Raw genomic sequence first — 26,185 nt, 5'->3', positions numbered from 1 at the left:
TTTCCCGAAAGGCCCCTCCGTAGCGTGCGATGCTGTTCGACAGCATCGTACCCACAGGAGAACTTCCTTCACGCCTGGGGTCCAGCCGCTCACACCTGCTGCGGCTTTAGCGACTCCGTTTACGCGCTGTTCTCAACCCTTTGTGGTCATTTCGACCGTCCGCGCGGCGCCTTCACCAGGAGTGGGTTCCAGCTCCAGAAACCTCCTCACTTGCTCACCCGGAAGGAGTGGGTCCTCGTCTGGTGAAGCGTGAGACGGAAGCCGTCCAGCCCCACCCGCAGGCTCCACCTCTGGTTCTGCGGTTTCCACGGACCTTCAACGTGTAAAGGAAGCGGTATGTGCGAGGCGCAGTAAAACGAGGTGTGCCTATAGGAGGTCCATTTCCACCTGGACCACCGTGGCTCCAGCTCACAAACCCTCCAGAGGCAGAACTTTACAGCACATTATTCACGGGGATCTACGTTAAAATGCTTAACGCTTCATTTTTTCGTCCCCCGAAGGAGTAGATTTTAGAGGTCTGTGAGTACATAACACTATTCATGATTAATGAAACGGGGGGAAGAAAGGCCGACATCATGAGCAGGAACACGTAAGTTCTCACCGGCCCGCGATCCAAGAATAGCATAACTTGGCTTCCTGCTTCTGTGTCCTCAGGCAAGAGCCACCCAGAGGAAAACTCGGTGCGCCCGCCCCCACGGTGCTCGGATCGGGACCCAGACAGGCCCTCAAAGACTTGGGCTACACGGAGTTCTCTGCATTCTAATCCCAGCCAGGCCGCTCATTAGCTGTGTTACTGCAGATACATTTCTTCAACTCCCAAGCCTCACACGCTCTCAGTATCGAATAGGAGGATTTGGTTAGAGAAATTCTCAAGTCCTCTGACTTCAACAGTTAGTTTTAAGAAGGCTGAGTTTTCTCCTACGAATCACACTATGAAAGTTAACTTAGTTAGAAAGGTGACTGACTCACACACACACACACATACACGGCACCAAACCAGGATGAGGAAAGTAACCTCTGGTCGTCCAGTACGTGAAAGAGAACTCCACTGTCTGCAGAAATTATTCACTAATTTCTAACACTTCTGAGCTATTCTTTTAAGATAAAAAACGACGCACATACCTCTGTATCCGTACATGTGTATTTAGCTCTATTTGCAGTTAGACGAAAGCATGGGGCCTCCAGACTGGGGAGTTCTGCTCAGAAATAAACAGGCAGGTCGCCTGGGGGCTCAGTCGGTTGAGCGTCCTGACTCGTCCGACTCTTAAATTCGGCTCGGGTCACGATCGCAGGGTTCATGGGATCGAGGCCCACGTCAGGCTCTGCACGGACGGCCCGGAGCCTGCTTGGGATTCTCTCTCTCTCCCCCCCTCCCCCACATGCACACTTTCTCTACAAAAAAAAAAAAAAAAAGAAAAGGAATAATCAGGCATACTACTGATAAACGATAAACGCAGCTGGCTGGCTGGATCTCAAGGGCACCATCAGCCTCAAAAGTGCACACGTTGTACGACTGCATTTGTGCAATCTGGTGCACGGCAGGGGTGAGGGCCGCCGGAGGAACGGCTGGCGTGTGACTGCACCAGGGACGTCTCTGGGTGACGGAGGAGCTCCAGGTCAGTGTCCTGACCCCAGGGCTGATTACACGAATGCACACGTGTAACAGTGTGACACACGCAGGCACACACACTGCACCAACGGCAACTGTGTTGTTTTCTTCTTATGCTGGAGTCGCGTCTGTTGGGGGAAAATGGGTGAAGGATGTACTATCGCTGCAACTTCCTGTGAATTTATGATTTTTTCAGAATAAAAGTTAAAAAAAAAGCATTAGGGAAAACAAGCACCTGATAAGAGACTAATAGAAACCAACAGAAACTCGTTCCCACAGGAAGACAAGAAGTAAAGGGCATCACTAGCAACTCACACAAGATAACGGTAAATGGCTGATAAACATACGAAATGAACTGCCGGTCACGGAGCTCTTTTCACTGAGCCACTGGTAACATTTAAGAAGATCGAAGCGAGCGCGTGGAGAGCAGGAAGAGAGCGGCTGGGGCCGGGAGCCCGCGCTGCGCTGCAGGGGGAGGCACAGCCACAGCGTGCAGGGGGGCGGTGCACCGACCGCACTTCTCACTCAGCAAAGCCCAGGTCAACAGTGACCGAGCAGAGCTCTGCTGGTCCCCCTGCAGCACAGGAGGGCTGGCCTGGCGCTTTCCCGGGGTGGGGGTGGGGGTGGGGGTGGGGGGACGTATGGGCCTGTGAACTGCTGTGGCCTGCCCTCCTCTGCTCCAGATCTTTGCTCCCACCCTCCTGCTCTCGAAACCTGAAGGAAATGAAGGGTGACCGAGCTTCCCAGAAAGACTGGGACGTGCGGTCTGACCCGTGTCTCCCGGCAGAGCCACCTCTGGTCACAGACACCGTGAGCACAGGGTTTACTTCCGTGGCTCCAGGGGTCGGTTCCAGACACACAGGCGGCCCAGGAGCCACTCGCAAAGAAGAGAAACGGACTCTCTGACAGCATCATTTTAAAATACAAAGTAAGGGGCGCCCGAGTGGCTCAGTCGCTTAAGTGTCTGACTCCTGATTTCAGCTCAGATCATGATCTCAGTTTGTGAGTTCGGGCTCTGTGTCAGGCTCTGCACTGACCATGTGGAGTCTGCTTGCGATTCTCTCTCTGTCTGTCTCTCTCTCTCTCTCTGCCTCTCCTCTGCTCTCTCTCTCTCCAAATAAATTAAAAAAATATTAAAGTATCAGGCTCCGTATCAGCCACAGGGCTGACGCCTAGGGAATCCTTAAGCTTGGATGGGCAGTGAGACCAGAGGACCTCCAAATTCCTCTTCAGTTCTAAGACATACAGCCCTGACCACTTATCCCCTCCACCAAGATCATCCTGATTTGAGCCACAGCCCTGTCACCTAGATTACTGCAAAAGCCTCTAAGCAGGCCTCCTTGTTTCTATGACGGAAAGGGCTGCCAGAGCGATCCTGTTGAATGTACATCAAATCACACCACACTTCCCCCCGAAGCTCAAGTCCTTCCAAGTGGCCCCTCACCACGCCCCCATCCCCTCTTACCCCACCCACTCACTTGGCTCTGGAACACAAAGCGTGACCCTGCCCCAGGGCCTTTGCACTGGTTAGTCTCCTGGCTAGAACACATCCCCCTCCCCTGGACAACCACAAGACCTGCTTTTCCACCTCCCTCAGGGCTTTCTCAAATGCCACTCAGGGAAGCTACCTCAGTTAGGGCTCCGAGCCCAGCTACGGAGGCTTTAACAGTATGGCCCAGGGTGTCCCCGCCATGCTCCGTGCCGCTTCCACTGTGGGTGTGTGCTGACCTCCCAGGTTCTGGGCACCGGTCAGCAGCCTGAGCGAAGGAGGACAGGCTGGGGCAGACGTGGCCAGTCATTTTAAGAGCAAGACTGAGAAGTGAGTCCCAGAGCTACATTCAACCAGACAGAGAGCAGAAAACGTAGCCTGGCTCTGCGGACACGTTCTCAACTCGACTCCCGTGACAGAAGGGAACGCAACTGGGGAAGAACCAGGAATATGCTAACCGCCGCCCTGTTTACCCAGCTAGCCCCCCCATTCTCTATCCCAGGCCCCCCCACTCTGTTTATCCACCGAGGCTCTCCCCCCGCCCCTCCCATTCTCTATCCCAGGTCCCTGCTTGTTCTCCTCTAACACACACAGCACACGTGCCCGGGCAGGCGGGTGCATGCACGACTGTCTCTTCTTATCAGGAGGTCCGCTCCATGTGGTGCCTGTTTGCTGCTATTTCCCGGGGACACACGGTGGCTGCTCCACAAATACTTGCTGAACGAACGCGTTCCACACAACTAGAAAGGACACACGAGACTGAAAGCCCAGTTGTGCGGTATCTCCAGCAGCCCGTATACGTGGAGCAGCCACCACATTCCGTGCTCTTCCGACGGTCTCCTCGCTCAACACAGGGGGCCAAAGTAACTTACAGACCCAACTCTCCCTCGCGGGGGCTCCACACGGACCACCGGCACAGGCAGCCGTGTGTCTCCGTCAGGAACACCGGGCCGCTGAGGGCCCGCACGCAGCAAGGGACTCCGCTCCCGCCACACTCACGAGGACGTCGCCCTGCTCCTCTGGCCCTCCTCCCGCCGCCGTCTGGGGCGCACGTCCAGGCAGGGAGCCCCGTGGAAGGTCACCGCAAGGGCCTGGACAGAGGCCCTCGCTACCACCCCTGGACTGGCTGTCCTGTCACTTGTGACATGAGGGGAGAAGATGGCGCCTCCGTCTGGGGCTTCCTGCCACGTGCAGCCAGAGGTCACGGAGGAGCGGACACCCAGGAGCACTCAGCATCTGCCAACAGCAGGAGACCCGCATCCCCAAAGCAGAAAGGTTCTCTGGAATGCCCCAAGTTGCACCGCAAGGAGCATCACGCGCTAAAGGCTCTGGGGCCCCCCTGCCCCCCTCTGGCCTGACACCTCCCAGGACAGCTCCTTAAAGAAGCACGACCACAGGGCATCTCGAGAGCAGAGCGAAGAGGAAAAGGCCAAGGATTCCAGGGACGTCGGGCGGGCCGGGCAGAGCGCAGGCAGACCAGCCACGGAGCCTTCAGAGACCGGCGGCGAGCGCCGTGTTCTCCCCAGACAGCCTGCGGACTCGACCTGTCCTTTCCCAGGCACGCCGCCACCCCAGGGCTTGCTCACCGGCCAGCCACCAGGGAGCCGCCAAGCCCTGAGGGCACACGTCCTCCCTAGCAGGAAGGGCTGGCTGCAGGGGGCCGCGCCCATCACGGCCGGGCCCCTGGTCTCCGGCGCACTCAAAGCCACGGAAGTTACTGTGGCCACAAGGCGCCTCGTCCTCCGTTTGGCCTGGCTCTCTGCTGTCTCAGAGGCTTCCTAAGAAAGCTCGCGAATGTTAACCAGGGCGTCCGGCCTTTTTGAAAGGGGGCCGGTCCGAGCTTTTCTAAGATGGAGGAAGGGGCACGCGGCCTAACTGATGTTTGCTGCAGGAGGCCGAGGAGGACGTGGTGCCCTACTCTCCCAGGGCCCGACGGAGGGGCGTTCCCAGCCCGAGGGCTCGCGAGCCGCATGTCTACAGCCCTTACATGGCTCGAGTCCATGGGGTGAGGGCCGGGCGGAGCAGGCGACGAGGCAGGGCCAACACGGATCGTGGCCGTGCAGGAAGTCAAGCCCTGGGGGCCACAAAAGGTGAGCACGACACGTGTGGGTTTTCCGTCAGGCACTAGGGTGCCGCGTCCAGTGATTCTTTTGATGGCGTAAAGTATAAAATCATAAATTATGAGCCAGTATGTGGTATAAAGTTACCCGAGGCCACAGGGTCATGTCCCTCTTAAACTGTCACACTCAGAGGACTGTCAGGGGGCAGCACCCGCACACGCCTGTGACGAACAGCTGTCCTGTCCATCTACAATTCAGCCGGTGCACTCAGCCTCTCCGAGCTCCTCTGCTGAGGTCGGGAAGACTCGATTCCTTTAAACGTGACGGGGGGGGGGGGGGGGGGGGATAAATCTCTGTACTAAGCAGAATCCTTTCATTTCCAGGAATCAAGAAACCCGGGGCCGTCAGCGTAAACGTGCTCCTCTGAGCGGAGCCTTCGATTCCGTCTTCAAAGCAGGAGACAGAAGACATCATCAAGCCAACACAACGTCCCACCCCTTTGAAAGAGGAACGGAAAGGATGCACCGAGTGTCCACGGTCGACGTGAATCGTCCTGTGTGCGTGCCACACGTCCGCCCGCGCGGCCTCCCCGCCATCTGCACGGATGCTGGGCTCACAATCGGACAACGGGAGGTCATGTGGAGACTCCGGGGGCTGTCCGGTCCTCTGAGCGCGAGAAGGTGCGCCTGACCTAGGGTCACACCAAGCCGTTTCCGGAGCCGTTGGGCCACAGTCTCGAGAGCACACTGGCTGCCTTCAGGCAGGCAGGTCGGCACCTGGTGAGCCCCCTGGCTGCTCTCACGGGTCAGGGGCGGGGGAGATGGTGATGAACTCGAGGTAGACTACATAACGAGCCGAGAGTCATGCAGAAGCAAACGCCCCAGCAGCGGTAAATCCGAAGACGTGGGACCGAGTGTCAGAACCACTGGTGCATGGGCCTCGGTTCTCAGTCTGTCACCGGGCCTTCCGAGGGAGCCCAGCAGCCGGCCTCCGCCTGCCCACCACTGAGCCACTTCTGGAAACCTGAGAGCGGCTGCAAGCACACAGCGGTTCTGAGGCTTACGGGGGTCCTGCACTGCTCCACACCGCCCCTCGTTCCCGGGCCGGAACAGGGTGGACAGGGAACCCAGGCCAGACCGGCGGCCTCCCCTTGCCACCGAGCCCGGTCTCCTCCCTGCTCCCGCAGTGGCTATGCTGGTGAGACCCTGTTGTGTCACCACCGCCTCGTGACCACAGGGGAGGCGAACCGGCCTGAGCAGGAGAAGGGGGACAGTGCCAAGGAAGGCACAGAGAGGTTCCCCGGTGGCCTCACGGTCCTGCACGTCTGCTGAATGCCCTCCCCCCCCCCAGCTGCCCCTCACCCCCATCTTTACACAGCTCCCCCATAAACACCTCCCCTCATCCCTCCCTGCCCGGCTGGAAGTGCCTACTCTCTCCCTTTGGGCCTAACGCAGCCTGTATCTTCCTCAATTATATTTCTTAGCACATTTCGCTGCAATTATTTGTTTGTAAGTGTGTCTGTCTCACCAGCTTTCAGAACAAACGGGACTCGACCTCAGCACAGCGCCCGGCACGCAGGGAGGGCTAAGTGAGTGTCCGCCTGCCACATGGCCCAGCAAGGACCACGATGTGCAAACTCACGGTCACTATCGGGGCGGAACTTATACACAAAAGACAACGTGCCCACCTCCGCTGCACTGTAGTAACGAACGAGACCCTAATTTCAAAGTATCACAGAAAACAGGTAAGTGGTGAATATATTATCCATATTCTGTATTACAGGCACGTGAATTAGCGCATAAATCGCAGAATTCATTTAAAGACCCAAAACTGTCTTTAGTTAGCACAAGGTCATAGGCAGAGACGATACTTTCGTTCGTTTACCTACGAGGAAACCTCTGGTGTGCCTTGCTATGTCTCAGAAGCGCTGTGAAAGGTAATATCTAACATAGTGCGGTTGTGCGCTTTGTTTCTGAGCTGCAGAGCTTATCAAATTCCGCGTGTGACTGGCAGTCGACCTCAGGGACCACACAGAAGGGCCAGGCGGCCTCCTCTTTGGAGCGGGAGGAGCCCCGGCCTGCACACCCACCCTGCTCTCTGCCGAGGAGGAAGGGCCCTCACACGGCCGTCACCAGACTAGGCCTTTCTCCTCCCTCTCCCTGGACTGGCAAGTAAACCCAGAGGGCAGAGGGGACAGGAACAGTCTAACACCTGGTGGACAGCAATTCTCAAAGCAGCTGGATCTCTCCAGTGAGAGACTGTCAAGGGCCTGTCGCCTGGGGAGAAAAAAAGAAAAAAAAAAAAAAAAAAGAAAACCAAGTTGATGAAGCATCACCCTGGAAAGGATGTGACACTTAAGAAAGGTCCCCAGAGGAGAGAGAGCAAGGTCGGACTGCAGATGGGGAAGGGAAGGGCCTGGTCATGTTGCACGGAGATGCTTCTGTTCCCCACGGCGGGCCCTGCCTGCACGCCTCGGCAATAATGACCACGAAGGCCTACTGTCCCCCATTTCAATCAGATGCTCTGATTTTTAACTTATTTTTTAACTTTAGGGGGGCAGGGGGAAGGGAGAAAATGCCAAGCAGGCTCCAAGCTCAGTGTGGGGCCCGACGCAGGGCTCAATCCCATGACAGGGGCATCATGACCGGAGCTGAAATCAAGACTCAGATGCTCACCCGACGAAGCTACCCAGTTGCCTTACTGATTTTTATAAAAAAAACACACAGAAAAGTACAAAGTAGAAGAATAACAAATATTGGGGCGCCTGGGTGGCTCAGTCGGTTAAGCAGCCGACTCTTGATTTCAGCTCAGGTCACGATCTCACAGTTTGTGGGTTTGAGCCCCATGTCGGGCTCTATGTTCACTGTCTGGACCCTGCTTTGGATCCTCTGTCTCCCTCTCTCTGCCCCGCCTCCGTGCCGCCTCTGTCAAATAAATAAATGTTTAAAAAAACTGAAGAAAAAAACCCAAACACACACCTGGGGCGCCTGGGTGGCTCAGTTGGTGGGGCAACCGGCTTGGGCTCAGGTCATGATCCCACGGTTCGTGAGTCTGAGCCCCGCAGTGGGGTCCGTGCCATCAGCACAGAGCCTGCTTCGGTTCGATCCTCTCTCTCTGTCCCTCCCCGCTCGTGCTCTCTCTCCCGCTCAGAAACAAACAAACAAACGAATGAATAACAAATACGTACCTACCACCCAGTGAACCAAACCCAGGGGCAGCTGCTCCCGGTTACGGCGGCCGTGAAGCCTACAGGACTGCCGGGAACAGTACGCCTCTCGGGCACCGCGTCTTTGGGGAGCCTGGCTGCTGGGTGCACAAGACGGAAACAGAGGCCAGTACCCACCTTGCACCAGTTTCACCTGACCACACGTCGAGGTGAGGTCTAGATTAAAGGCTCTCGGGGACAGGCTATTGTTGGCCTTATGACTGCCATACCCCCAGCCTATCACACCCGTGCCCAGCACAGAAGGCGCTCCTTAAGTGTTGGATGAATGAATGGAGTTAGAAAGACACAGACTGGCTTCTGAGGCCCAAGTTGCTCGCAGGGATTACTATGAAGACGGGCTGTGGAAGCCTTAACCTCTGCGGCTTATTTCCATGTCCTTCCCTGCACGAGGCCTCGACCTCAGCTGGGAGGCAGTCATGACTGCCCCCCACATGACTGTGGAACAAGGCAGACAGGAGTCTGGCAAAACCACCCCCACACCACCCTCCCTGACGGAAGGCTTACCAAGCAAGAGCTCTGAGTAATCAGCTGTGGATGCCTACATGTGCCTCTCTGGTCAATTCTCGACGGGTAGTAGTGATTCCATGTTCTTTACAGGGACAAAGACTCAAACCCCAGTGTTACACGGAGATGCTGTATTCCCTAGCCGTTCCAGATGTTCCTGCTCTTTAGAAGTTTAAGATTTCTTTCTGTGACAACTGCATCTTCCAGTTCTGTCGACTGTTCCACCGTTATTTTATTTTATTTTATTTTATATTTTATATTTTCTTTTATATATTTTAACGTTTATTTATTTTTGAGACAGAGAGAGACAGAGCATGAATGGGGGAGGGTCAGAGAGAGGGAGACACAGAATCTGAAACAGGCTCCAGGCTCTGAGCTATCAGCACAGAGCCTGACGTGGGACTTGAACTCACGGACTGCGAGATCATGACCTGAGCCGAAGTTGGCCGCTTAACCGACTGAGCCACCCAGGCGCCCCTCCACTGTAATTTTTGAAGTTAACTTGAAAAAGCATGTCAAGGTGAGAAATGTCCCCGGTTGGATCCAGCGATGGGTATTAGGGCGAGTGGGCAAAAGCTTCAGGGGCAACAGGACACCTGCATCGCCTCAAAGCACCCCCCCCCCCCCCACTGTGTATATGACAGTACCCGGGAGCTTGACAGCTGAAACCCAGCAGCCACGGCCTTTACTGAGCCACGAAGGCTCGCGTCGCTACGAGGGGGCACACCATCGCTTCTGCAGTTTTCTGGCCAAAAACGAATAATCTTGTCCTAACAAGGAGGAAATACCAGACAAACCCAAGTAGGGACATTCCACAAAATAACGGATCGGTTGTCTTTAATGGTGTCAAGGTCACAGAAACCAAGGAAAGATGGAGGACCGTCACTGACTACAGACTAAGGCAATGTGGGGTCCTGAGCCGGATCCTGGCACACAGGGAAGTCCCCAGCGGAAAACGGTGCAACCAGAAAAAGGTCTGTTGTTTCATTCACGATATGGAACCAACACAAGTCTCCCGGTCACGGCGGCCGTGCTATGGCTGTGGGCCAGGTCAGCCTTAGGGGCGACGGGGTGAACAGCATATGGAAACTGAGCGGAAAAAACGACCAGGCAGACCGCATAAATACATGGCAAAAATACAAATAACTCATTAGAAAAAAGTGGCAAAAGCACCAAAGGCATATCCCAGAAGGCACACGGAGCCGATAAGCATCGTCAGGGGAATTTCAATGACACCACGAGAAGCTACTATCACAATTTTAAAGCCAGGTAACACTAGTATCAGGGAGGACGAGAGCTAATGGGGACCCTTTTCTGCTGTTGGCAGACGTGTTACAGGGACGACCACCCTGGAACATGACCCGCTGCACCTGGTCCATTTGGAGGCATAGGCGTCCGCGGCCTGGGCAGCCCTCCTCACCCAGTATGTGTCGCAAGGAAACCCCTGAACACATGCGTCTGGAGACACACGAGAGAGACCACAGCAGTTCTGTGTGGAGTGGCAAAGCACGGAAGACGGTTCCCAAGCACAGCTCTGAGAGAACGGACGGATCCTGTTTATTCCCACCGTGGACAGACGGCCGCAGAGAAAATGAAGGAACCACAGCCACACCAGCAACGCGAATGAATTCCGAAATCGCAAGTCACAGGAGAGCATATTCACTATGAAACCATCTATATAAAGTTTGAAAGTAGACAAGACGGTTTAAAAATAGATCTCGTAGCAAAACTGTCAAGAAAGGGACTGATGGTTCAAAACGTGGGGTCCCAGCTCACAGGGCAAAGGGAGTGAGAGTCACAGGTGCTTCTGGCCCCCGGTGTGTGGACGGACGGACGGATGGCAGGCACAGCTGCTCCTGTTACAGGGGAAGTCTGAAGCCCTGTCTAGAGCGAATGAAGGGTCGTTAGGAAAAAGCCAAACGCAAACAGGCGTGTCTTCAATGAATCTAAATGACAAAGACGACCAGGCATGTTTCAAAACTTTTGGACATTAAAACGGAAGGAAAGAACCCAAAGAGAGCAAGTGGACAGTTCGGATTAGCAACCAAGGAGCTGATCTGGAAGGAAACAGTCACCACCTGCCAGCCAGGAGCTGCACTGTACAAGACGGAAAGCGGTTTCAAGGAGACGTTAACTTCCCACCATGAACAAGGCCTGAACATTTTAAGCTCCTTGAGTTACACGGAGCTTTAACAATACTTTGTACTCCTTGTACTTACTTAGCCACAATGAATGAATACTGCCCCTGCTGAACCATTTAGATAGCTTCATTTGCCTCCAGTGTGTTTGCTGTTGGTGGTGTTGAATATTAGGATGTACAGCAATTTGCAGCTTGCCTGTACTTTGACAGTTTTTAAGGAACTTCTGAAGGCCAAAACCGGTCATGAAAATCACGATCGTGCAGCCTGGGGGAGGGCTCACTCACCAGCTGGAACTCGCTCCTCCGGCTAAAAGCCTCCCTGATGCCGGAGTCCCTCCAGAGAGCGCTCAGGGCGGGGACGTACAGCTGGAAGGTGGCAGGCTCCACGGGCAGCCCCGCCTTGTTCTCAAAGGCCAGGAGAAACATGCCGTGCTTCTCATTTTCTGAATACTGCCACGGGATGCCCAGCTTGTCTCGCGCATCCACGAGGACCCGTGAGCCCTAGGAGATAAAGGAGACAGAGAGGGTTTAATTACACTCCCAAGACCGCACCACGACAGAGAGCCTCGGCACAGGCCTTGACCGTCACGCAGCAGCAAACTCATAGGCTATCAACCAGGGTCTGTCTCCTGGTTCGTTTGGTCAAGTCACCCGTGTCTCAACTTGCTGAAACCTGGCAGCTCCTCGACACCAGGAGGACACGACGGTCTGAAAGCCTGGAGCGAATGGGCGAGCCACCAACAGGTGGCCAGTAACCACCAGACGGGACAAAACTGAGATGCACAAGCTGAGCGGCCTGCCCCCCCGAAACAGGGGCCCGTGGGCACATCCTGGATTGAATGCCGCCACTGTTAGTGATGAGGAGAGGCTGTTTTTCATTATTTGGCTTAGTTCCTCACTGTTAGAAATAGAGTATTCTTGGCCCCTTTCTTACCTCACAGACAGGTTAAGAAAGGGGATGGAGAAACAGCCTCAACCCAGGTAGGTGTCCAGTCTGCAGGGGACACTGTCCTGGGGATAACGGCCCCCCGGGCAGTAACGAGGTCCAGTTCATCATTCTCACCCCAGGGCTTCCAAATTAGCAACACCGTATGGAAGCAAGTCTCTGAGTTCTTCTGAGGGGACCCAATGAACGCTCTCTGCCACCGTGAATCCTGCGGGGGGCGGGCAAAGACCAGCGGGGGGCCTGTCTGCAAAAGCCTTCACAGGCTCAGGGTGGTCTGGTGGGGCATGGAACGGCAGGGGGCAGTAACTCGTCTCCTGGCACAGAGAACACCAGGACCTCACTGCTACTGGGCACTTGCTTTAAAAAAACAATAATAATCAGGGCACCTGGGAGGCTTAGTCGGTTGAGCGTCTGACTTTGGCTCAGGTCACTATCTCGCCATTGACGAGTTCGAGCCCCGCATCAGGCTCTGTGCTGACAGCTCGGAGCCTGGAGCCTGCCTCGGATTCTGTGTCTCTCACTGTCTCTCCTCCAACCCTCCCCTGCTCCTGCTCTTTCTCAAAAATAAATAAACATTAAAAAATAATAACAGTAACGGCTTTATAGGATATATGTCACATACAATCCCCCCATTTAAACCGTACAACTCAGTGGAAGTTTCACGTCCAACAACTTGGGTCAGAGCGGATTCATTCATCATCAGTTGTGCCTTCCTTGTATCCCTGCTGTAGCATGTGTGGTGTCTACAACTTTCATTTCTGCATTGAAACACTGAGCCGGATGGTAACGGGGACCAAAAAGAGTAGTGCAATTTGTCCTCCAGGTCTAGACCGGGACTGACAGATGTTCCTGCGAGTTCCCTCCTCGGGGCCCACACTCGTCTGCCATCCGTAACCAGGCCCATTTCTACTGATCCACAAACACATGTCCAAGGCTCACAGGCACCATGGGTAAACAGGTTTACGAAGCAGAGTCCGATCTGTAGAAACTCGGAATCTAGCTAGGGAAACAGACCTATGAATTAAAACAATTGATAACCATTCACCATAAAAATACTCAGAAAACTAGGAATAGAGGAGAACTTCCTTAACTTTGAGAAGACTCACAAAAACTGACAGCTAATGTCATAATTAACAGTGAAGGACTGAATCCTTTTCTCTAAAATCAGGAACAAGAGAAGGCACCCACTTGTGGAGGTGCCAATGAATACAGTACTGGTAGTTCTAGCCAGTAATGGCAAGGTAAAGACATACAAGGTATAGAGATCAGCAAGAGGGAAAAATGAAACTGAGTCTATTTGCAGATAAAATGAAATGATAGTCTATGTGGAAAATTCCAAGGAATCTACCAAAAAAACTTCCTCGTGAATTCATTCGGCAAGGTCGCCGGATGTAAAATTAACCTATAGAAATCAACTGTCCTTCTACTTACTAGCAACGAACGTGTGGAAACTGTAATTTAAAATGCCGTATCAACAATCACTAAGAAAGTAGAAATCGTATAAAACATGTCCAGGACCTGTATGTTGAAAACTACAAAATGTTGACGAAAGAAACCAAAGTCAACCTAACAAATGGAGAGACATACCATGTTCATGGATTGGGAGTTTCAAAATAGTAAATATTTTCTCTAAATTGATATACAAGTCTAACACAATTTCTATAAATCCCAGCAAGATCTTTTAGGGGCACGAATATGGATATATGAGTGCTGTATATAGATGTGTGTGTGTGTGTGTGTGTGTGTGTGTGTGTGTGTAGCTATCCCAAAATTTTTGGAAAGGTACTAGATTAGTTGCAACAATTTAGAAAAAGAAACTCAGTGAAAGGAATCACTCAACTCAATTTCAACACTTACTATATAGCTATGGTAATCAAGATTGTGCGGTACTGGTGACAGGACAGGAACAGACACATAGATCAACTGAACATAACTGAGAACCCAGAGATGGCCCCACATAAGTGTGGCCCACCGAGTTTTATAAAGATCCAATTACAGAGAGGGAGAACAGCCTTTTCAACAAATGATGCGGGAGCAACTGGGCATCCACAGGCAAAGGAAAAAAGAACCCTGACCTCCAACCTCACATTTTATACAGAATTCACTCAAGGCAAAACTAGAACATAGGAGAAAATCTTCCAGATCTACAGTTCGGTGAATAGTTCCTAGGTGACGCAATGCATAATTTAAAAAAGAAAACATCAAGAAACTGGACTTCATCAAAATTAAAACTGTGCTCTGCAGAAGACTCTCTGAAGAGGCTGAAAAGATGCTCTATGGACTAGGAGGCAATACCCACCACACATCTGACAAAGGACGTGAATCTAGAATTTATACAGAACACTCAAAACTCAACAGTTAGAAACACAATCCAGTTAAGAAATGGGCAGAAGACATGATGAGACGTTTCGCCAGAGAGCACGCAAGCAGGTGAGAGACCAGATGTTCAAGGCCACCAGCCATCAGGGCAAAGCAGGTTAAGACCAGAGAAGGTACCGTTACACAGTATTCAAACAGCTGAAACGAACAAACAAAACCAGTGACAACACCAGAGGGTGGTGAGGGCACAGAGGTATTTAATCTCTCATACATTGTTGACGGGATCTAAGGCGGCACAGCCACTCTGGAAACCGTTTTCCGGTTTCTTAAAAAATTAAACCTGTATTTATCAAACAATCCAGCCATCTCACTCCTGGGCACTGACCTCAGAGAAATGAGAATTTACGTCCGCACAGAAACATGTGCAAGAATGTTCATAGCAGCTTTATTCATAACAGCCTAGAGCTGGAAACAGCCCCAAAGTCCTTCAATAGACAAATGGTCACACGCTGTGGGGCCCCCGTACCAGGAAAAAGGACATGGCAGTAAAAGGGAATGAACATTTGATTCATGGAACAACCTGGATGGGGCTCAAAAAAAATTATGCTGAGTAAAAAAAAAAAGCCAGTCTCAGAAGATCACATGCTACGTGATTCTGTGTAGACTATTCTTGAAGTGACAAAATTATAAAGACAGAACACAAATTAGTGGCTGCCAGGGACTGGGAACGGCAGAGGAAGCAGGGGGGTGGGGGACGGTCCCAGGGTAGCTGGAGATCCACACACACACACAGTAACAATGTCAATTTCCTGATCGTGATAGTGCACTGGAGTTCTAGAAAATGTAACCACTGGGGAAAACCGTGATACCTCTCCCCTGCTATCTTTGCAAGTGCCTGGGAACCTAGAATTATCTCAAAATATATTTTTATTTTATTATTTTTTAAGTTTATTATTTATTTTTGAGAGAGCGAGCACGAGTGGGGGAGGGGCAGAGCGAGAGGGAGAGAGAATCCCAAGCAGGCTTTGCACTGTCAGCATGGAGCCCGACCGGGGTGCGGGGGGCAGGGAGGTGGGGGGCTCGATCTCACGAACTGTGAGATCATGACCTGAGCTGAAATCCAGAGTCAGACACTTAACCAACTGAGCCACTCAAGCGCCCCCAAAACGTTTTTTCAAAAGCTAACTAGCAGCCATGACAGTAAATGTTCCGATTTCGTGCTGTGGAAAGGTAAGGTTTACCAGGGGTGGGGTAGGAGGGTGGAGATTAGCAGGAAAATGAGATGGATGGGCCTGAAGCGCAGGTTAATTTCAACCTGGCACCAATGGACTAGAACCCACCCAGAGGAAAACAGGACTTGAATAAATCCTCAGCTCTCCTTCCTCTGGGTTCCAACCACCCCATTCCTCCCTCTGGGTCCTTCCCGCCTCCCCATTTTCTGACAACGTCACACCAAACTCCCACCTGCCCAAAAGGACAGTCTCGAAAAGCTTCAAGAACCCAAGAGAACAAAGATGTTTCACATTCTCCACATTATGCGGGACAAGAAATATCTGAGTACAGAGAAGGCAGAAGAGACCTCTCTGCTGAGGTTCTTGGCACAGGGTCACAGCACCCTTGTGGAAACCAGACAAAGGCTCCCACCGTCCTCGCACACAAGGCCCCTCTTCCGGCAGAGGGGCTGGGTCGGGATTCGAGCCCTCCCCCGGCCCCAGCCCCAGGTCAGGTGACCAACCCAACTACCTCTCCTGAAAATCCAGCCCGCTCAAGTTCAACTCAGGAAATGCGGTCTGACACACAGTGCCCTTCTGACACATCAAAAAGTCTGGCTTGACAAGGAGCACATCCTCGCTCACACAGTAAACTGAACCTCTGCTCCCGGGGGGTTTCATTTTCATGTGTCAGAGATGAAGGCAGGGAATCAAAACGGACTTGGAGGCCCGAGCGATCGTTTCCAAGACTGCTTTCAACACTGCACCAACCAGGCCTTGCCTAATTACTGGGGTGAACACAAGTTTGGCTTAAAACACCCTGGTCTATGCAAAAGGAGCCTGTGTTCCCACCACACACTACCACCCAGGCAAGCTTGGACACGGTCCAATGAACTTCACCCAAACACGAAGAAAAGGCTCCTTATTTCTCTCTCTTTAAAAACCCAGGGAAAGTGAGAAAACCGCTGACGAACTTTGAATTACTCTGGTTAGCTAGAGTCATTTTCTGTATCGACGTCTCTACATATGGAGGAGAAAAGTACCGAGAAAAGAGAGGTCTCTTTTGCCTTTTTACGTGTGTCCCAGTGAAGAACCATTCTCTGCCACCTTTATTCCGAACACCCAAAATGGACATCAAGGAGAGGTTTCCCCTTTGGGACATCTGCCTAAAATCGGGGCCCACTTTTTCTTCCTTTTTAGACAGAGTATCAAGTCTTGGGAATGTTCTGCCTGCTGTGCTTTTGCAGAACGGATCGTTACAGGTGTCGCCATCATTGTACGGAGCTGCAGTGCTTCCAAGACACCAGAATATAGGAGGCAGGCTGCAATTAGCACCTTGCCTCATTTCTTCCCACCAAAGACCTACTTCCTGAAACACAAAGCCAAGAAAATCCTAAAATCCACATATACTCAGTAAGAAAAAGAGGAGAAGTTAAGAGAGAAGGCAGTCTGCTTGTGTCATTCATCGTTCTCTCAGTAACAATGTTACACAAGTATTCACTTTTTGATAACCATACATTTTATTCAGTTACCTAAGGCGAACAGTTAAAAGTCTGAAGCCGTTTGGTGACTTCATCTCAATACTATGTAACACTTTAAACTGTTCAAAGAACACAGTTTTAAGACTACTTCTAAATCCAGCCACTGCAACTTCTGGTCAAAGAACAGAGTCCCGGTCTGCTGGGGATGTACAACTGGGTGGGAGTGGGGGGGTTCAGCTTTATTGGATGGAGACCCAAGACGGCAAATCCTGTCATCTCATTTCAAGCTACATGTGCTGAGTTTAGTCCCCAGTCAAAGCGAATCTTTTCGGGCACTCCTCACTAAGCTCTTCCCACAGCAAATTCCAGAGCCCAGACACACCTAAAACGCTGGCAGATCAACCGAGCTGTTCCTGCAGAACGAAGGCCGCAGGTGCGCGAGGAACCCGGTGAGGCCCGAAGGTGCCCCCCCACCAGCCACAGCCCATCTCCTCGGAAAGCGGCTGCTGCTTTTTCTTTAAACCCACCAGGGCCGGGTTGTGCGCCTTTGGCTACCGTCCAAATAAAAGAAACGCTGCCAGAAATGTAAACAGGATACACTTCAACTGCACGAGTCCAGCAAGGAGGGGCCGAGGGCTCCTCGCAGATTCTCTCTGGAATGAAGGGGAGGAGAGCTCCTAATTCAGAGGTCAGAGCAGCCGCGAGGGAGGGCCGGGGAGGGCCGGTACTTCCGGGGCAGACACGACAGCACCCCCCTCGTCCAGCCCCCGCCCCCACGGCACCCCATGGTGCCCCCCCACAACGTGCGCGTGCGCTTTGGGAACAAACGCACTAACAGACGTTCCTCCCACCCGCAGAGCTCGCCCTTCAGGCAAAGACAGGCACCAGGGAAGGGGGTCAAGAGCCAAAGAGGTGGTAAGCGTGGCACCTGCCCGAGGGCCTTCTAGAGGGAAAAGTGGCACAGAGGCAGAAGGGTCGTGCGTGTGGAGGATTTACTCCGCAGAAGCAGGAAACCAGGAAAGGTCTGGAAGGAGCGGCTGCGGCAGGTGCGGTGGGCGGGGCGGGTGCAGGTTCAGGTGCAGGGGGGTGGTCGGAAGGCCACCCCCAAGGAAGAGGGGAGCAGCCCCCAAACGCGGAGGGCCGCAACCACACCACCAAGCAGCTCTCCGCACGGAGTCCAGAGGAGGGTCTGGCTTGGGCCGGGGGGGGGGGGGGGGGGGGGGGCTGGGTAAGCAAAAGGCAAACTAGATTTAACAGGACGGGAAACCCGAGGCAACGCTTCCAGGAAATGGAACGGTCAGAGGAACCCTGGGTTGAGGCAAATGCAAACTGTCGTCTGGAGCGTTCTCCGGCACCCGGGGAAGGCTGGTGCTCCTGGAAGCTAAAAAACACATCCGTAAACAAACAAGGAATTCAGCATCAGCTCAGAATTCCTCAGATCTCCTCCGGTGGAATGTGAAAATCCACGCTGCATCTCACAGCTCAAGAGCCAGCAGGCTGGGGACTTGTGAGGTCACCTCCCAGAGCCACACAGAGAGCAGTCTCTCCTCTTCCTGTTCAAGGTGGAGGCTCCAAGCCCGGAACCCACTTGGACTAAACATTCACTAAACGTTCCACGGACAAGCTCTAGCACCAGGGGGAGCAGAGCCTTCCTGGTCAAGTACAGAAAATAAGAAAGCCATCTGAGAATAATACTAAATATGATTCCAAGGGGGAAAACGTCCCACAAACACCACAAACAGGTAACACAGCTTAATGCACTAATTCGGTGCTTTCACAATTCAAATTTCAGTGCAGTACAAAATTCAGCATGAAATAACGTAGCAGGCTTTTAAATAACTAAATAGAACATAACGGTAAATATCTGAATAACTTATAAATAACAACAGCCAGTGTTTCATGGAAATCCTGTTTTAGTTAAAGGAAGAGCTGTACATATGCAGGGCGCCTGGGTGGCTACTTGGCTGAGTATCTGCCATGTGACCAACACTGTGTTAAGTGCTCAGCACCCATTCAGCTCCTTCCTCTTTCTAACCCTGTGAGGGGAAGAGTTACTATGCCCATTTTACAGATGAGAAAAACTGAAGCTCCATCACAGCCAGTGAAGTGTGATTCTGTGATTCTAAAGCTGGTGTTTTCTATCTATATTCTTTATGTCTACGCGTCTATCAGGGGAATGAGGGAAGGAAGACAGGCAGGAGGCAGGTGTTCACACAGCTGACAGCAGGCCCCAAGACTACGCCTGAACTGACCTTTGGGGACCTGACATTGGCTGGTATTCTCTAGAAGATTAAAAAAAAACCCAATAATTAAAATCTACAAGTATGGGATATGCTTATGCCTGGCTCAGTTACACAGAATTTAATGAGTTCAGATGGTACCTTAATCTTCAAAGGGTAAAAACCTTTCATTCATGTGAACTACCTTAGCAGCACAGAATTCGAACATTCGATGGCTTTCTGTCCAACAGAGAGGCCCTGAGCCACCATGGCCACTGAACGGTACAAGAGTGGCCAGTCTGAATTGAGGTGTTATAAATACATACCAGATTTCAAAGTCTTAGCATGAAAAATATAAAGTCTTAGCATGAAAGATATACATAAATATCTTTTACTTTTTAATTCTGTTTACATGTTGAAGTAATATTTTGATATCTTGGGTTAATAAAATGTATTAATTTTCTTCCTTTTACCTCTCTTAACGTGGCTAAGTCGAAGTATGAATTTGCGGCTCATGGTACATTTCTGTTGGACTGAATCGCTATACATTTCTTAAAATGGAATTTGTTTCTTTCTGATCATAAAAATATTTTTAGTGCAGAAAGGAGAGGGAGGAAACATAGAAATGTATTAAGAAGAAAATGAAATCCTTGGGGTACGCTGGGTGGCTCAGTCTGTTGAGCGACTGACTTCAGCTCAGGTCACGATCTCACATTTCGTGAGTTCGAGCCCCACGTCGGGCTCTGTGCTGACAGCTCGGAGCCTGGAGCCTACTTCGGATTCTGTGTCTCCCTCATCTCTCTGCCCCTAACCCACTTGCATTCTGTCTCTGTCTCTCTCAAAAATAAACAAACATTAAAAAAAGTTTAAAAAAAGAAAATGAAATCCTCAAGAATACTACTATTTAGAAATGACTGTTGTTAATGTAGAGTGTTATCAGTCTCCTCCTTTACAGACATTCCCTTTGTGTGTAGAAACATTTTAGAAATCTTCAACATTTCTAGCAGTATCTCAAACATTTCCCCGTGTCATTAACTATTTCAAAACTTCAGGATTTGTAACTGCTGCGTGATAATCCAACATATGGGATGGGCTATAATTAGACTGATCCCCTGTTGCTGAACATCTGAGCAGCTTCCAGAGCATGGCAAGCGTGAACCGCAATATGCCAGGAGCTGGCCGGTTGGGCAACATCCACACACATCTCACTATTCTCCCGTGACAGATTCCTCTAAGTCGCATTATGGGATTCCTGGGTCAAAAAGTATGCACAGTTACTTCTGAGGCTTTTGATCAACATTACTGAACTTCTCTCCAGAACGGCTGCACCAATTTAATCATTTATATCTGGTAATTTTTCATTTTCCTAAAATTGATTCTTTTTTTAAATTGGTCTCTTTGGTTTTTCTAAAATTATCCTCCAATGATATTTAACCAGTCCCATCTTTAAATCATGGCGACAAGGTAATCACAGTAATTAGCAACTGTGAAAATGAAGCAAATTTAGGACACACACATATACACACTGACAACCCAAAGTCAGAAAGAAACAGAAAATTAACAGACATTTCGCTACTCTACTTCTAATATATTTTTATATAAGCATTCTCTTTCCTCTAAGTCCTAATGATAAAACGTGAATAAACCAAATAAATCAAATAACCAATGAAAATGAATTAAAAATAGATAAAGTAATAGAGTAATTGTTAATAAAAATGCTTGGTTTTCTCAAGTCCTTTGCTTCCAATCAGAACAAAGACGTGTCAGTCCTTCCAGTAAAGCAGCTCGAATCAAAGCAGACAGAAGATGTATATGTGTTAGTGAATTCCTAGAAGGTTCCCAATCAGGAGACCTTGAATTTGATGGGAGAATTAACATCACTTCTTATCTGCAGGGACAGAAGTCCCTCGAAACAGTGCGGCACTGAGATGAAGCGTCAGAGGAGAAAACTCGCTCGGACGACACACAGGCGTGCGACTGCTCTCACTCCCTCTGAAACCATCCGATGGGAAGGTGGAGGCTGGCGACAAGACTAGCCGGAGAAAAGTTAAAAGCCGGCAAACTTACTATTGCAGAAAATAAACAGCCCCCCAGAGGCATCTGCACATGTCAGCAAGTCCACCTCCGGCGTGAGGCTCACGCCGAACCGTTAAGACACCGCAGCCTTTCAAGTCAAGTCTCAGGCATAAACACAGGCGGGCGTGACAGGACAGGAGAGGCGGTACTGGGCTCCCTAGAAGGAGCTGTGGAACGTCGCACACCCGGCGTCCTGGCCCCACGGAGGAGCCACAAGCCCTGTCATTACTTGCGCCGTCCCCTTCCTTGTGGGACTCCAGCTGCTCTAGGAGGCACCACTGTTTGGGCGTCTGGCCTCGTGGACTGGACCAAGAATAGTGCCGATGGCGGAAAACCATAGCTTGCGAGAGGGCTCGGCGCTGACCCTTGGGATTCTCTCCCTCCCTCTCTCTCTGCCCCTCCCCTGTTCTCACTTTCTCTCTCTCAAAATAAATAAACTCAAAAAAGACACACAAAAAAATCACCAAGGAAGCGAGTTCATGGCAGTTCCTGCTCAAGCCGTACAAGAGCCTCCCTCCTCGGCACAAGAGCCCAGGTCCTGGAAGGGGCCCAGCAGGTGCCAGGTGACCTGACCCTGTTGTCTGTCCGACCTCACTTCCTCCTCCTCCTCCTCCTCCTCCTCTCCCCTCCCTGCTGGCTTCAGTACCGTCACATGGCCTTGCTGCTTCTGCCTCTGGGCCTTTGCACTCCTGGATCCTGATGGCTGAAACCCTTTTGGCCTAGATAGCTCTAGACTGCCTTAGATAACGCACTCCCTCAGCTCCCTTGATTCTACATTCAAAGATCAGCAAGGCCTTCCCTGGGCCATCTTACCCACGGCTGAGACCTTCTCCCCCCCCCCACCCCCACCCCCCACAAGCCCACCTTTCCCGTCCCTTCCTTGCTTTCTGGCTCTCTTTAGCACTTCCCACTCGCTGGCTAATGGACCCTATGGTTAATCATTCATCTTGTGGATTATCTCTCTCCTCCCCAGTGGACAGCAAGGCCCCTGAGGGTGGGACCCTTGGTCTGTTCAGTCCCATATTCCCGGGGCCTGGCACACAGTGGGTGGTCTACTTGCTGAAAGAATAAATGCCTGGATTTCAGGTTCCTCATCTGCTAGACAAGGATAACCTTCCTTTCTAGACCCAAGGCTGCAGCACGGATACTGCAGGGGGCAGATATTTGTACACTAACAATTAGATTTGTCTCGTACCCAAAGTGATCAGACGGTACACCAACCAAGTATCACCAATCATTTCAATTTACTTCTCACTGGAAACCTTACCACATGAGGAATCATCACGGAGACTAATAAGTTAATACTGGCTCATGTATTACTTGAGAGTAATTTAGTTGTATAACGGGTCTGGAAATTCCTCTAAAAACTATCTCCCTTCCGTATGTCAAAGATAAAAAGCCCGATTACAGTAAAAGTTCAACCGAAGAGACAGCTTAATTTACCGGAGTAGATTAAAACTGCAGTGCAATCGAGTTTAAATCAAAGAGATGCCCCACATCTGTGTCTTGCTTCTTTCCAGTATACAAATGCTTTGGTGATCAGTAAGATACAAATAAATCTTTATTTGAAAGCATAACAAACAGTCTCCCAGTGTTGTACCCACTCCCGACAGCAGACCCACCCGCAGTCCCTGGCAAGACGGCAGCAACAAACGGGAAGGTGTATGTATCCCCCTCAGCAGGGGTACCGAGGCCAGCAGCTCGGCCTTTCCAGACGGTACGTGCAGACAATCTGAAGAAATGAAGTCTTCTGATGGTGACGTGAGGAGACTTCATCGAACAGCAAAAGGAGATTAGAATGCGGGAGAAAACGCAGACGCCTCGGCCCCAAATCCCCAGGCGGCAAGGCCAGATCCAGACAGGAAGCCTCGGCTCCAGGCAGGGACCGGTGCCCCGGGTGGGCGCCCTGCAGCGCGCCTTCCGCACCAGCCCCGCAGCCCGGGCCTCGGGGTGCAGCCGCTTTCTCCACGGCCCAGGGAGCCCCGAGGCAGCCAAAGGCAGTGGGTGTGTAAGAGGGACGGGGAGAACACGCTTGCGGCTTATTACTCAGATGGGCTGTTAAAGGACCTTCTACCAAATGTTTGTCTACCGTACAGACTTCTTAAAAAATCACTTGAGAAGAGGGGCACTCGGGTGTCTCAGTCGGTTGAGGGTCTGACTTCGGCTCAGGTCATGTTCTCAGGATTCGTGTGTTCGAGCCCCGCGTCGGGCCCCGTGCTGACAGCTCAGAGCCCGGAGCCTGCTTCCGATTCTGTGTTTCCCACTCTCTCTCTGGCCCTCCCCCGCTCACACTCTGTCTGGCTCCGTCTCTCTCAAAACTAAATAAACATTAAACACAATTTTTAAAAATCTTTGGAGAAGAAGCCTCACAGTAAAATCACTGTACCTGTAAGTACGCTGCCCACGCTCAGCAGTTTGCAAACTAGTAAAACCGAAACGAGAAGGATTTCTAGTGCATCCGAGCTCCCCCGCAAGCAAGCCCTGGCGGGGTTTGCAGGCAGCACTGGGCGCGGTGAGCTGGGGGCAAGGGCTCCCTCCCGGGGGGGCGCTGACCCTTTACACACAGTCCGGCAGGCGGCACCAACACCAAGGTCCACTTCTGCAAAAGCACCTTCCGTAAGGGACCAGGTGAAAGTCACAAATTGTTTCCATATAAAACGACAAAAACAAAGAAAAGACATTTAGCGTAGAAAGCACTCGTTATTAGACGACATTTAGCGCAGAAAGCATTCGTTATTTAGAGGCTGGAGGGAACCTCCCGCAGCTTCCTCCCACAGCAACCCTGCAGCCATGGGGGAGGGAGTCAAAAAGGTCTTCAAGTGCTAGAAACCTGCAGACTCAGTTAATCCCTGGGTTACTAATTCTATGAAAAAACTATTTTTAGTTTTCAAGTAAGTAACAATAATTCCTTAAGGACACACATCTGCTTTTCCTCAAAATTACGATAACTCCCTCAGGCAGTGTTTTCCTTCGCTTTCTTTTTCTTTTAAAGCTACTGAGACACTAACACAGTCTTTAGACCTCAGCTAAAACGTGGCGACTTCACGCTCTGGTTCGGACACGGCCACTTGAACCCCCCAACGTTTATGGTGAACTTCAAAGTCCATCTAGATAACTGGGGGGGGGGGGGGGGGGGGGAGGAGGAGCACAGAACAAGACCAACACCCCACCACAAAACCTGTACTTTTAAGGACAAAATTGGTCAACAGAGGACATTTACTCAGCATTTACAGACGGACTTAAGGACACATGCAGGTGGCTCTTACGGACTCCATCCCCCTCGCAGCTGAAAATTTTGACTCCCCCAAAACTTGACTGCTAACAGCCTACTGTTGACCAGAAGCCTTAGGGAGAACATGAGCAGCCAATTAACATATATTTTGCAAGTTCTATGTATTTTCTACTGTATTCTTACAATGCAGTGAGCTGTAAAAAAGAAAATATTGAGAAAAACATAAAGAAAGGAAGACATTTACAGTGCTGTATTTATAACAACAACAACAAAAAACCCCAGATCCACGTATAAATGGACCCGTGCTGCCTAAACCCGTGTTATTCAAGGGTCAACTGCACACACACAAAGTCGAAAGGACGCAGTGACTTTTAAAATGTAATTACTTCAGGGGGGGCCTGGGTGGCTCAATTGGTTAAGCGTGTGACTCTGACTTTGGCTCAGGTCATGATCTTAAGGTTTGTGAGTTTGAGCCCCTGACAGGGCAGAGCCGGCTTTGGATCCTCTGTCCCTCTCTCTTTGCCCCACCCCCTCTCTATCTCAAAAATAAACATTCAAAAAACTAAAATAAAAAAGTGAAATGTAATTACCTTGTCTCCAATAAGAGGAGGTTACAGTTCATGTTTTGTGTTTTAGGTCAAAGATGAAACAGTTTCAAAAGTGTAAATTTTTTTTACTGATTTTTTACTGATAAAAATTATTTTATCAGCTTTGATAAAATAGAATGTTCTTTCTCAGCAGGATGATTTTTTTACTTTTTAAATTATTTAACAAGTAGACAAGGACAAATGCTCAGAGTACACACGTCATCAGGGGCCCCCGCAGTAGCGGGGACCCAGGGCCCGGCGGGGCCGCATGCTGGAGCGGCCCCACCGTCCCTGCGAGTGAAGCACGACTCGTGCCAAGAGACCTACTGAACCTGCTGCCGGCTGCGACAAAGACGCCGGGGAAGACAGGACAGCATGCAAGGAGCGCGCGAAGAGGGAAAGGCAGCCAGGCCTGGAAGGCGGGGTGGAGCAGGATGTGAGGGAAAACCCGAGAAAATGCAGGCGGCAGGCCCTGTGAAGCGTAGGAGCAAAAGTGGAAAATCAGGAGGCACCGGCATTAGTCACGAGGCTGGAACTGGACAGCCCCGTCCACAGGGCCGCCAGACAAGCCGGGAGCAGGGACCAGAAGGGACCAGGAAGGACCAGGAAGGACATGGAATGCAGTCACGAGGCTGGAATCGGACGGCCCCGTCCGCAGGGCCGCCAGACAAGCCGGGAGCAGGGACCAGAAGGGACCAGGAAGGACCAGGAAGGACATGGAATGCAGTCACGAGGCTGGAATCGGACGGCCCCGTCCGCAGGGCCGCCAGACAAGCCGGGAGCAGGGACCAGAAGGGACCAGGAAGGACCAGGAAGGACATGGAACGCTGCCCTGGGCTGTGGGCTGCACGCGATGTGTCCGTCTGTACGTGGGCCTCTGTCTCTCTGAATCCCCTAACCTGAACTCAAGACAACTGAAGACCCACCCTCTCAACTTCGTCTGGCTCCCAGATCAAGTCAGGGTCACAGCACAAGGCTCTCGGGGGATTTCCTGGGCAAACAAAGTCTCTCCTCGAGAGTCACCTTCTCAGTGAGGCCTGACCCGACCACTGTATTTAAAGCCACGGCCCCACCGCTGAACTCTTG

General features: G+C 51.4%; 1 protein-coding gene across 3 annotated transcripts in view; it reads right to left on the bottom strand.

The window, feature by feature from the left end:
- The window catches only part of GNA12 (G protein subunit alpha 12), a 107,451-nt gene that overhangs the window by 52,262 nt on the left and 29,004 nt on the right, over positions 1 to 26,185 (bottom strand). For 2 of the 3 annotated variants that reach the window (XM_053213781.1, XM_053213782.1), the window contains exon 2: positions 11,314 to 11,529. The exons of the other annotated variant lie outside the window; for it this stretch is intronic. In XM_053213781.1, coding sequence (XP_053069756.1) covers positions 11,314 to 11,529 — 216 coding nt within the window. The remainder of the gene's footprint in view (positions 1 to 11,313; positions 11,530 to 26,185) is intronic. 3 annotated transcript variants of the gene reach the window in all.

This window comes from Acinonyx jubatus, chromosome E3 (genome assembly GCF_027475565.1).
Source record: "Acinonyx jubatus isolate Ajub_Pintada_27869175 chromosome E3, VMU_Ajub_asm_v1.0, whole genome shotgun sequence".
NCBI classification, from domain to species: Eukaryota; Metazoa; Chordata; class Mammalia; order Carnivora; family Felidae; genus Acinonyx; species Acinonyx jubatus.
The sequence above is the reverse complement of the archived record's forward strand: the minus strand, read 5'-3'. Positions and strand labels throughout refer to the sequence as shown.